The sequence below is a fragment of the Oenanthe melanoleuca genome, chromosome 10 (genome assembly GCF_029582105.1).
Source record: "Oenanthe melanoleuca isolate GR-GAL-2019-014 chromosome 10, OMel1.0, whole genome shotgun sequence".
Classification (NCBI taxonomy): Eukaryota; Metazoa; Chordata; class Aves; order Passeriformes; family Muscicapidae; genus Oenanthe; species Oenanthe melanoleuca.
In genome coordinates this window covers 17,419,476-17,431,977 of record NC_079344.1, presented here as the reverse complement: position 1 = coordinate 17,431,977, position 12,502 = coordinate 17,419,476, and the positions used below count along the sequence as shown (strand labels likewise).

General features: G+C 59.2%; 1 protein-coding gene across 1 annotated transcript; it reads right to left on the bottom strand.

The window, feature by feature from the left end:
- Window positions 1-239: 239 nt before the first annotated feature.
- Window positions 240-12,126, bottom strand: ZP3 (zona pellucida glycoprotein 3). Its single transcript, XM_056499688.1, has 9 exons — window positions 11,734-12,126; window positions 8,310-8,428; window positions 6,761-6,864; window positions 4,227-4,404; window positions 3,086-3,206; window positions 2,909-3,000; window positions 1,975-2,096; window positions 1,331-1,414; window positions 240-349 (listed from the first exon to the last, which is right to left on the bottom strand). Exons 1-9 carry the CDS (start codon window positions 12,097-12,099, stop codon window positions 240-242), a joined length of 1,296 nt encoding a protein of 431 aa, XP_056355663.1. The 5' UTR covers window positions 12,100-12,126.
- Between the last annotated feature and the right edge of the window lie 376 nt (window positions 12,127-12,502).

The window sequence follows — 12,502 nt, the reverse complement described above, 5'->3', positions numbered from 1 at the left end:
TTGGGAATCCCATTGATCTTTCCAGGATTTACTTGGAATCCCGTTGGTGTTTCCGGGATCCATTGGGAATCCCGTTGGTGTTCCCGGGATCCATTGGGAATCCTGTTGGTGTTTCCGGGATTTTTTTGGGAATCCCATTGGCGTTTCTGGGATCCATTGGGAATCCTGTTGGTGTTTCCGGGATTTTTTTGGGAATCCCGTTGGTGTTCCCGGGATTTTTTTGGGAATCCCGTTGGTGTTCACTGGGAGTTCCGGCGCCTCAGGCCCAGGCCCAGCGCGGCTCCGGCCGCCGCCAGCACGGCCACGGCTCCGGCCAGGGCTGTCCCCAGGGCCAGCGGGGTCACCGCGCCTGAGGGGGACAGCAGGGACAGAGAGCGGGGCTGGCACCGCTGGCACCCGCCGGGTGTCACACACCGAGTGTCACCCACTGAGTGTCACCCACCGAGTGTCACCCACCGAGTGTCACCCACTGTCACACACCGAGTGTCACCGACTGAGTGTCACTGACTGTCACCCACCGAGTGTCACACACCGAGTGTCACCCACTGTCACCCACCAAGTGTCACACACCGAGTGTCACCCACTGAGTGTCACCCACTGAGTGTCACCGAGTGTCACCCACTGGGTGTCACTGACTGTCACCCACTGAGTGTCACCCACTGAGTGTCACCCACCAAGTGTCACACACTGAGTGTCACCGAGTGTCACCCACCGCGTGTCACCCACTGAGTGTCACCCACTGGGTGTCACCGAGTGTCACCCACTGAGTGTCACTGACTGTCACCCACCGAGTGTCACCCACTGAGTGTCACTGACTGTCACCCACTGAGTGTCACCCACTGAGTGTCACCCACCGGGTGTCACACACCGAGTGTCACCGAGTGTCACCTGCCAGGTGTCACCCACCATCACCCACTGAGTGTCACTGACTGTCACCCACTGTGTCACCCACCGAGTGTCACCGAGTGTCACCCACCGAGTGTCACCAGCTGTCACCCACCGAGTGTCACCGGGTGTCACCCACCAGGTGTCACCCACTGAGTGTCACTCACCGGATGTCACCCACTGTCACCCACCAGGTGTCACCGAGTGTCACCCACTGAGTGTCACCCACCGGGTGTCACCCACCAGGTGTCACCGAGTGTCACCCACCGAGTGTCACCCACTGAGTGTCACCCACTGAGTGTCACCAAGTGTCACCCACCGAGTGTCACCCACCAGGTGTTACCGAGTGTCACCCACCGAGTGTCACCCACTGAGTGTCACCCACCGAGTGTCACCCACAGAGTGTCACCCAGCGGGTGTCACCGGTGCCGCCTCAGGGACTCACCCGGGCGGCTCTGGGGGCGCTGGCCCTGCGGGTCACTGGAGAGCAGCACCGGCCCGATGACAACGTCGGCCTCGGAGGTGGCACCTGGGGACAGCAGGGGACAGTGAGGGGCAAGGAGGGACAAGGAGGGGACAGGGAGGGGACAATGTCCCACTGTCCCCAGTGTCACCCTAGTTCCCCATCCCCCTGTCCCCCTGCCCCCCTGCCCCAGTGTCCCCGTGTTCCTGTGTCCCCCTGTCCTCAGTGTCCCCTGTCCCCATGTCCTCCTGTCCCCAGTGTCCCCCTGTCCCCATCCCCTTGTCCCCCGTGTCCCCCTGTCCCTGTGTCCCCCTGTCCTCCTCTGCCCCCCTGTCCCCCTGTGTCCCCCATCCCCCTGTCCCCTGTCCTGTGTCCCCTGTCCCCCTATCCCCCTGTCCCCCTGTCCCAGTGTCCCCCTGTCCCCAGTGTCCCCTTGTCCCCCTGTGTCCCCCCTGTCCCCCATCCCCTTGTCCCCCGTGTCCCCCGTCCCCTGTCCCGTGTCCCCTGTCCCGCTGTCCCCTGTCCCCTGTCCCGTGTCCCCTGTCCCCTGTCCCGTGTCCTCCCCGTCCCCTGTCCCGTGTCCCCCATCCCCTGTCCCGTGTCCCCTGTCCCTGTCCCTGTCCCACCGTCGTGTCGCCGGTAGCGGTGGCCGTTCCAGGGCTCCGCTGGCCGCAGGCTCCGGGCGCGGCCGCAGTTTCCCAGCTCGCAGCAGCTGCAGATGTCCCTTGTCCCCTCCACGGGAGCCCAGCTGTGACAGGAGGGGACACCGGTCACCAGGTGCCACCCAGGGCAGGGAGGTGACATTGGTCACAAGTGCCACCAAGGGATAGGAGGTGACACTGATCACCGTGTGCAGCCATGGTGAGGAGGTGACACCAATCACCCAGTGCCACCCAGGGCAGAGAGGTGACACCGATCACCCAGTGCCACCCGCAGCGGGGAGGTGACACCGATGTCCCCGCGGTGCCACCCACTGGGGGAGGTGACACCGATCACCCAGTGCCACCCGCAGCGGGGAGGTGACACGGTGTCCCCGCGGTGCCACCCACGGGGGGAGGTGACACCGATCACTCAGTGCCACCCACGGGGGGAGGTGACACGGTGTCCCCGATGCCACCCACGGGGGGAGGTGACGCGATGTCCCCGCGGTGCCACCCACGGGGGGAGGTGACGCGATGTCCCCGGTGCCACCCACGGGGGGAGGTGACACGGATCACCCAGTGCCACCCACGGGGGGAGGTGACGCGGTGTCCCCGCAGTGCCACCCACGGGGGGAGGTGACACCGATCACCCAGTGCCACCCACGGGGGAAGGTGACACGATGTCCCCGGTGCCACCCACGGGGGGAGGTGACGCGATGTCCCCGCAGTGCCACCCACGGGGGGAGGTGACACGGTGTCCCCGCGGTGCCACCCACGGGGGGAGGTGACGCGATGTCCCCGGTGCCACCCACGGGGGGAGGTGACGCGATGTCCCCGATGCCACCCACGGGGGGAGGTGACACCGATCACCCAGTGCCACCCACGGGGGGAGGTGACACGTGTCCCCGGTGTCACTCACGCTCCGCGCGCCTTGCTGAAGGAACAGGCTTTGTTGAGCGCGTCCGGGCTCTGCTCGGCCGGTGTCACCTTCAGGTGACACGTGATGTAGATCTGCGGGGAGGGGACGCTGCTGGGGCCACCGCGGGGCTGGTGTCCCCGCGTGTCCCCGCGTGTCCCCGCGTGTCCCCAGGGTTACCAGGCTGCGCGGGTCGCCGGCGAAGCGGAAGGCGTCGATCTGGAAGCGCAGCACGTCCTGCCGGGGCCGGGGGGTGACAAAGGCCGAGCTGGTGGCGTCGGAGCGCCCGTCCACCAGGCAGCTGTGGGGACAGCGACACACCCCTGGCTGCCACCGCCGCGTCACCAGCGGTCACCAGGGCACCCGCGCGGGGCTCAGGTCCCCAAATGTCCCCAGAATGTCCCCAGAATGTCCCCAAATCACGTGCTGAAATCAATGATGGAGCAATGGCGAGGGATGAGGTGTCACCAACATGTCCCAGGCCCCAAAGTGTCCCCAAAGTGTCCCCAAATGTCCCCAAATGTCTCCAACTCACCCATTGATGATGGAGCAATGGCGAGGGATGGGGTGTCACCACCTCCTGACCCTGTCCCTCACCCCAAACTGTCCCCAAATGATCCCAAATGTCCCCAAACTGTCCCCAGCACACCCATTAAAGTCAATTATAGTGCAGTGGGGCGGGATGGGGTGTCACCCTCCCCCTGACCCCCAAGTGTCCCTGAAGCGTCCCCAAATGTCCTCAAACATCCCTGGATGACCCCAAACATCCCCAAAGGTCCCCAAATGTCCCCAGCACACCCATTGGAGTCAATGATGGAGCAGTGGGGTGGGGTGAGGTGCCACCTTCCCCCTGACCCCCAAGTGTCCCCAAATGTCCCAAAACCTTCCCAAACTCATCTGATGAAGTCAATGATGGAGCAATGGGGTGGGATGGGGTGTCACCACCTCCTGACCTGTCCCTCGCCCCAAACTGTCCCCAAATGATCCCAAATGTCCCCAAACTGTCCCCAGCACACCCATTGAAGTCAATGATGGTGTAGTGGGGCAGGATGAGATGTCACCCTCTCCCTGACCCCCAAGTGTCCCTGAAGCGTCCCCAAATGTCCTCAAACATCCCTGAATGTCCCCAAACATCCCCAGATGTCCCCAAACATCTCCAAAGGTCCCCAAATGTCCCCAGCACACCCACTGGAGTCAATGATGGCGTAGTGGGGCAGGATGAGGTGTCACCCTCTCCCTGAACCCCAAGTGTCCCCAAACATCCCCAGGTGTCCCCAGGTGTCCCCAGGTGTCCCTGAATGTCCCCAGTGTCCCCACGCACCCGTTGAAGTCGATGATGGCGTAGTGGGGCTCGCTGCCGGCGCCGGGGCCCAGGGTGGCCACGCAGGAATCCACGAAGAGCCGCAGCGGGACGTGGCTGTGCGAGCCCACCTCAGCCTGCAGGTTCAGCACGTCCCCCAGGCGCAGCCCCGACAGCTCCCGCTCCGAGCTCCAGTCCTCTGGAAAACACAGCGGGATCAACCCCAAAGCGATCCCAAAAAGGGGAAAGAGATGGGAAAGGGAGAACCCCGAGAGATCCCACTCGGAGCTCCAGTCCTCTGGAAAACCCAACGGGAAAAGGGATGGGAAAAGGGGAACCCAAAGAAATCCTGCTCGGAACTCCAGTCCTCTGGAAAACCCAATGGGATCGACCCCAAAGTGATCCCAAAATGGGGAGAGGGGTGGGAAAGGGAGAACTCCAATAAATCCCGCTCAGAGCTTCAGTCCTCTGGAAAACCCAACGGGAAAAGGGATGGGAAAGGAGGAACCCAAAGGAATCCTGCTGGGAGCTTCAGTCCTCTGGAAAACACAACGGGATCGACCCCAAAGTGATCCCAAAAAGGGGAGAGGGATGGGAAAGAGAATGGGGAAAGGGAATGGGAAAAGGGGAATCCCAAGAAATCCCACTCAGAGCCCCAATCTTCTGGAAAATCCAATGGGAAAAGGGATTGGAAAGGAATGGAAGAGGGGATGGAAAAGGGATGGAAAAGGGGGAATCCTGAAAAATCCCACTCGGAACTCCAGTTCTCTGGAAAATTCAACGGGAAAAGGGATGTGAGACAGGGAACCCCAAGAGATCCCACTCGGAGCTCCAGTCCTCTGGAAAACACAACGGGATCATCCCCAAAGTGATCCCAAAAGGGGGAAAAGGATGGGAAAATGGATGAGAAAAGAGAATGGGGAAAGGGAATGGGGAGAGGAAATGGGGAAAAGGGGAAACCCAATAAATCCTGCTCAGAGCTCCAGTCCTCTGGAAAACACAACGGGAAAAGGGATGGGAGACAGGGAACCCCGAGAAATCCCACTTGGAGCTCCAGTCCTCTGGAAAACCCAATGGGATCGACCCCAAAGTGATCCCAAAATGGGGAGAGGGGTGGGAAACAGGGAACCCAAGAAATCCCGCTCAGAGCTTCAGTCCTATGGAAAACCCAACGGGAAAAGGGATGGGAAAAGAGGAACCCAAAGGAATCCTCCTGGGAGCTTCAGTCCTCTGGAAAACACAACGGGATCGACCCCAAAGTGATCCCAAAAGGGGGAGAGGGATGGGAAACAGGGAATGGAGAAAGGGGCATGGGGAAAGGGGAATTCCAAGAAATCCTGCTCCGAGCTCCAGTCCTCTGGAAAACCCAACGGGAAAAAGGGATGGGAAAAGGGGAACCCAAAGGAATCCTCCTGGGAGCTTCAGTCCTCTGGAAAACCCAATGGGATCGACCCCAAAGTGATCCCAAAAGGGGAAAGGGATGGGAAAGAGAATGGGGAAAGGGAATGGGAAAAGGGGAATCCCAAGAAATCCCACTCAGAGCTCCAATCTTCTGGAAAATCCAATGGGAAAAGGGATGGGAAAGGGATGGAAGAGGGGATGGAAAAGGAATGGAAAAGGGATGGAAAAGTGGAATCCTGAAAAATCCCACTCGGAGCTCCAGTTCTCTGGAAAATTCAACGGGAAAAGGGATGGGAGACAGGGAACCCCAAGAGATCCCACTCGGAGCTCCAGTCCTCTGGAAAACACAAAGGGATCATCCCCAAAGTGATCCCAAAAGGGGGAAAAGGATGGGAAAATGGATGAGAAAAGAGAATGGGGAAAGGGAATGGGGAGAGGGAATGGGGAAAAGGGGAAACCCAATAAATCCTGCTCAGAGCTCCAGTCCTCTGGAAAACACAACGGGAAAAGGGATGGGAGACAGGGAACCCCACGAAATCCTGCTCGGAACTCCAGTCCTATGGAAAACCCAATGGGATCGACCCCAAAGTGATCCCAAAATGGGGAGAGGGTTGGGAAACGGAGAACCCCAAGAAATCCCGCTCGGAGCTCCAGTCCTCTGGAAAACCCAACGGGAAAAGGGATGGGAAGGAGGAACCCAAAGGAATCCTCCTGGGAGCTTCAGTCCTCTGGAAAACCCAATGGGATCGACCCCAAAGTGATCCCAAAAGGGGGAGAGGGTTGGGAAACGGAGAACCCCAAGAAATCCCGCTCGGAGCTCCAGTCCTCTGGAAAACCCAACGGGAAAAGGGATGGGAAGGAGGAACCCAAAGAAATCCTGCTGGGAGCTTCAGTCCTCTGGAAAACCCAATGGGATCGACCCCAAAGTGATCCCAAAAGGGGGAGAGGGATGGGAGAAGGGAATGGAAAAGAGGAAAAAGGGGATTGAGAAATGGGGGGAAAGGGGAAAATGAGGAAAAGGGGGAACCCAAATAAGGTCCTCTCGAAGCTCCAATCCTCTGGAAAACCCAACAGGATCATCCCCAGAGTGACCCCAAAAGGGGGAAAGGGGGGAAGGGGATGGGAAAAGGGGGTGGAAAATCCCGATCCCAGACCGTTCATGAGGCGCAGGGAGAACAGGAGCTTCTCCTCGGACACCAGCGCCGAGTTGAAGGGAGACCAGGTGGGACGGATGGAGCCGCTGGTGACGTTATCCCGCCTGGAAAAGGGAGCAGGACACGGGAATGGGGATGGGGACACGGGAATGGGACACTGGGAATGGGGGCACTGGGAATGGGGGCACCGGGAATGGGGACATGGGACACTGGTGACGTTATCCCGCCTGGAAAAGGGAGCGGGACACGGGAATGGGACACTGGGAATGGGGACACCGGGAATGGGGGCACCGGGAATGGGAATGGGGCACTGGGAATGGGGACACCGGGAATGGGGGCACTGGGAATGGGGACATGGGACACTGGGAATGGGGACACTGGTGACGTTATCCCGCCTGGAAAAGGGAGCAGGACACGGGAATGGGACACTGGGAATGGGGGCACTGGGAATGGGGGCACCGGGAATGGGAATGGGGCACTGGGAATGGGGACACCGGGAATGGGGACACTGGGAATGGGGACCACCGGGAATGGCGGCACCGGGAATGGGGGCACCGGGAATGGGACACTGGGAATGGGGAACAATGGGAATGGGGACACTGGGAATGGGAATGGGGACACTGGGAGCGGGACACTGGAAAAGGGAGCGGGACACGGGAATGGGACACTGGGAATGGGGACACTGGGAATGGGGGCACTGGGAATGGGGGCACCGGGAATGGGGACATGGGGACACTGGGAATGGGGGCACTGGGAATGGGAATGGGGACACCGGGAATGGGAATGGGGACACTGGTGACGTTATCCCGCCTGGAAAAGGGAGCGGGACACGGGAATGGGGACACGGGAATGGGACACTGGGAATGGCGGCACCGGGAATGGGGATGGGGACACTGGGAATGGGGACACCGGGAATGGGGATGGGGACACTGGGAATGGGGACACTGGGAATGGGAAGGGGAACTCTGGGAATGGGGACACTGGGAATGGGGACACCGGGAATGGGGACATGGGGCACTGGGAATGGGGACACAATGGGAATGGGGACACTGGGAATGGGGACACTGGAACACTGGGAATGGGGACACCGGGAATGGGGACAGTGGGAATGGGGACACGGGAACACTGGGAATGGGGACACTGGGAATGGAAAGGGGGACACTGGGAATGGGGACACAGGATGGGAATGGGACACGGGAATGGGGAACTGGGAATGAGAACACTGGGAATAGAATATGGGATGAGAAACTGCGGTGGGAATGGAATGGAGACACTGGGAATGCGAATGGAAATCCCAGGAATGTGGCACGGGATTCCAGGATGGGAATGGGAATGCTGGGGATGTGGGATGGGATCTGGGAATCCCAGGAATGTGGCATGGGATTCCAGGATGGGAATGCTGGGGATGTGGGATGGGATCCGGGAATCCCAGGAATGTGGGATGGGATCCTGGGGACACTGGGAACGGAACTGGGACTCTGAGGACGCTGAGAAGGGGGATCCCAGGATGGGAACGGGATTCCTGGGAATGCTGGGAATGCGGGAATACCGCGGGTAGTGGCACTCGATGGGAATGACGGCCGGGCTGCTGCGCACGATGGCGGGATTGCTGCCGGGGCTCGGGTCGTAGCTCAGGAGCGTCCGGTAAATCAGGGAATCCGGGGTGACCTGGGCGTGAAAATCGGGAATTCCGTGGGAAAAGGGTTCAGGGATATCAGCGGGGTGAGTGGGAATTGAAAGAAATCTGGGGGATTTAGGAAAGAAAATCGGGAATTCCGTGGGAAAGGGGTTCAGGGATATCAGCGGGGTGAGTGGGAATTGAAAGAAATCAGGAAAATCGGGAGGATTTAGGAATGAAAATGGGGAATTCCATAGGAAAGGGGGTCCCCAGTTCAGGGATATCATTGGGGTGAGTGGGAATTGAAAGAAATCTGGGGGATTTAGGAAAGAAAATCGGGAATTCCGTGGGAAAGGGGTTCAGGGATATCAGCGGGGTGAGCGGGAAGTGAAAGAAATCTGGGAAATCAGGGGGATGTGGGAGTGAAAATCGGGAATTCCGTGGGAAAAGGGGTTCAGGGATATCATTGGGGTGAGTGGGAATTGAAAGAAATCTGGGGGATTTAGGAAAGAAAATCGGGAATTCCGTGGGAAAGGGGTTCAGGGATATCAGCAGGGTGAGTGGGAATTGAAAGAAATCTGGGAATCCGGGGTGATCTGGGAGTGAAAATCGGGAATTCCGTGGGAAAAGGGGTTCAGGGATATCATGGGTGAGTGGGAATTGAAAGAAATCAGGGAAATCGGGGGGATCTGGGAGTGAAAATCGGGAATTCCGTGGGAAAGGGGTTCAGGGATATCAGCGGGGTGAGTGGGAATTGAAAGAAATCTGGGGGATTTAGGAAAGAAAATCGGGAATTCCGTGGGAAAAGGGGTTCAGGGATATCATGGGTGAGTGGGAATTGAAAGAAATCAGGGAAATCGGGGAGATCTGGGAGTGAAAATCGGGAATTCCGTGGGAAAGGGGTTCAGGGATATCATGGGTGAGTGGGAATTGAAATAAATCAGGGAAAATGGGAGGATCTAGGAATGAAAATGGGGAATTCCGAGGGAGATTCCAGGGGAGGTGGACCCCTCATCCCAGCACCACTACTGGGCTGACTGGGAATGCTGGGAGGATCCGTGGAAATGGGGGGAAAGGGATGGAAAAAGGGATGGGGAAAGGGGTGGGAAAGAGGGTGGAAAAGAGGACGGAGAAGAGGGGAAAAGGAATGGAAAAGGGGATGGAAAAGGGGATGGAAAAGGGGATGGGAAAAGGGGATGGGAAAAGGGTGGGAAAGAGGATGGAGAAGAGGGGAAAAGGAATAGAAAAGGAATGGGAAAAGGGGATGGAAAAGGAATTGAAAAGGAATGGAAAAGTGGATGGGAAAAGGAATGGGAAAAGGGATGGAAAAGGGGATGGGAAAGGAATGGAAAAGGAATGGAAAAGGGGATGGGAAATGAATGGAAAAGGGGATGGGAAATGAATGGAAAAGGGGATGGGGAAAAGGGTAGGAAAGGAGGTGGAAAAGAGGATGGAGAAGAGGGGAAAAGGAATGGAAAAGGAATGGAAAAGGGGATGGGAAAAGGAATGGAAAAGGGGATGGGGAAAGGAATGGAAAAGGGGATGGGAAAAGGAATGGAAAAGGGGATGGGGAAAAGAGTAGGAAAGGAGGTGGAAAAGAGGATGGAGAAGAGGGGAAAAGGAATGGAAAAGGAATGGAAAAGGAATGGGAAAAGGGGATGAGAAAAGGGGGAAGGGAATGGAAAAGAGGGGTGGGAAAGAGGTTGGAAAAGAGGAGAAGGGGATGGAAAAGGAATGGGAAAGGGAAAAGGGGATGGAAAAGGATGGAAAATGGAAAAAAGGGGTGGAAATGAATGGAAAAGGGATGGAAAAGGGGATGGAAAATCTCCGTTTTCAAAGAGCTGAATTAACCCCGAGGGAAAGGGGACTTTTCCCAGAGGAATGGGAAAAGCTGCGGGAAAACGCTCCAGTTTGGAATGGGAAAAGAGCTGCGGGAAACCAGCTCCGGTTCCCAGGAAATCCCGGCTCCTCTTCCCCTGGAACCATCCTGGATCCAGCCCATGGATCCCCCGGAAAACCGGGAATAGGCTCGGCCCGGGAGCCGCTCCGGGGGAATTCCCGGTGGGAATCCCGGGATGGGAACGGGACCCACCCGGATCTCCCTTAAATCTGGGATTTGCAGGGAGCTGCTCCAGGTGGGAATTCCGGGATAGGAGTGGAATCCCGGGATCGGGTCAGGACTCACTGGATGTCCCCGACACCCCGGGATCTCCTGGAGCATCTCCAGGTGGGAATCCCGGAATGGGAACGGGACTCACCTGGATCTCCTTAAAAACCTGGGATACACATCCCCGGGAGCCGCTCCAGGTGGGGATCCCGGGATCGGAGCGGAATCCCGGGATAGGGGAGGGACTCACCTGGATCTCCTTAAAAACCTGGGATACACATCCCCGGGAGCCGCTCCAGGTGGGGATCCCGGGATCGGAGCGGAATCCCGGGATAGGGGAGGGACTCACCTGGATCTCCTTAAAAACCTGGGATACACATCCCCGGGAGTCGCTCCAGGTGGGGATCCCGGGATCGGGTCAGGGCTCACCTGGGTCTCTCCCGGCAACGCGGAAGCCGCTCCAGGTGGGAATTCCGGTGGGAATTGCGGGATCGGGACAAGGACTCACCTGGATCTCCCTTAAACCCCGGGATTTGCACGGACCCGGGAACGTCTCCAGGTGGGAATTCCGGGATCGGGTCAGGACTCACCTGGATCTTTCCTGACACCGTGGGAGCCGCTCCAGGTGGGAATTCCGGTAGGAATTGCGGGATCGGGACAAGGACTCACCTGGATCTCCCTTAAATCTGGGATCCACTGAGTCCCGGGAGCCGCTCCGGGTGGGAATCCCGGTGGGAATCCCGGGATAAAAATGGGGATTCACCTGGATGTCCTCCGACACCTCGGGGATCTCCAGGGCGGGATCCCGGGATTGGGATGGGACTCTCCTTAAAACCGGGAATCCGCGCGGCCCCGGGAGCCGCTCCCGGTGGGAATCCCAGGACCAGAACAAGGACTCACCTGGATCTCCCTTAAATCTGGGATCCACGGAGCCCCGGGAGCCGCTCCCGGTGGGAATCCCGGTGGGAATCCCGGGACCAGAACAAGGACTCACCTGAATCTCCCCCGACACCTCCGGATCTCCCGGAGCCTCTCCAGAGCGGGATCCCGGGATTGGGATGGGACTCTCCTTAAAACCGGGAACCCGCGCGGCGCCGGGAGCCGCTCCCGGTGGGAATCCCAGGACCAGAACAAGGACTCACCTGGATCTCCCTTAAATCTGGGATCCACGGAGCCCCGGGAGCCGCTCCCGGTGGGAATCCCGGCGGGAATCCCGGCGGGAACCCCCGGACCAGGGGCAGGACTCACCTGGACGGTGCTGCCGCACTCGTGCAGGCCGGCGCTGAAGGTGACGGTTTTTTGGGATGGATCCAGGCGGGAATGTTTGCAGGCGGCGGGGCCCAGGCTGAGCTCGGCCGCGCTGACCAAGCGCCCGTTCCCGAACAAATCCCGGTGCACGGTCACCACCAGCTGCGCCTCCTGGCACTGCACTTCCACGGGAACGCGGGGCCGGGAATGGGGTCGGGAACGGGAATCATCCCCCCACAGCCAGGGATTGGGATCCCAGGGAGGAGGAGGAGCAGCAGCCGCCGGGGCCGCGCAGAGCAGCGCCAGGAGGAGGCGGATTTGGGAGCGCATCCCGCAAAATCCCCGCGATCCGCAGCGCGGGTTCATCCCGGATTTATATCCCGGCTGGAATTAACCCCACCCCTGGAAATCCAAGGGCGCCCCTGAGCTCGCCCCCGTCATTTCCTGGGGGTGCCAGGGATGGGGACGAGCGTTCCCGGCGGGTTTTTGGGAATTGTTTATGGCTGGCGGAGCCGCGGAGCCGCGCGCGGGGGGAATTGTTTGGGCTCCGCGCTGATAAGGGGCGATCCAAGGCTCCGCTTTTCCCCCGGGATCCCGAATTCCAGGGATAACCCCGGCACCCCCGCAGCGCTCTTTTCCCCTTGGATGAGGATTTTTGGGAAGTAGGGCGGGGGTGGGGGGGTGGGGGAAATCCCAAAATCCCCAAAAAAATGGGATTTGCGCATCCAGAGGGGGTTTGGATCACCGGGAATGACGGAGACCCCCCAAA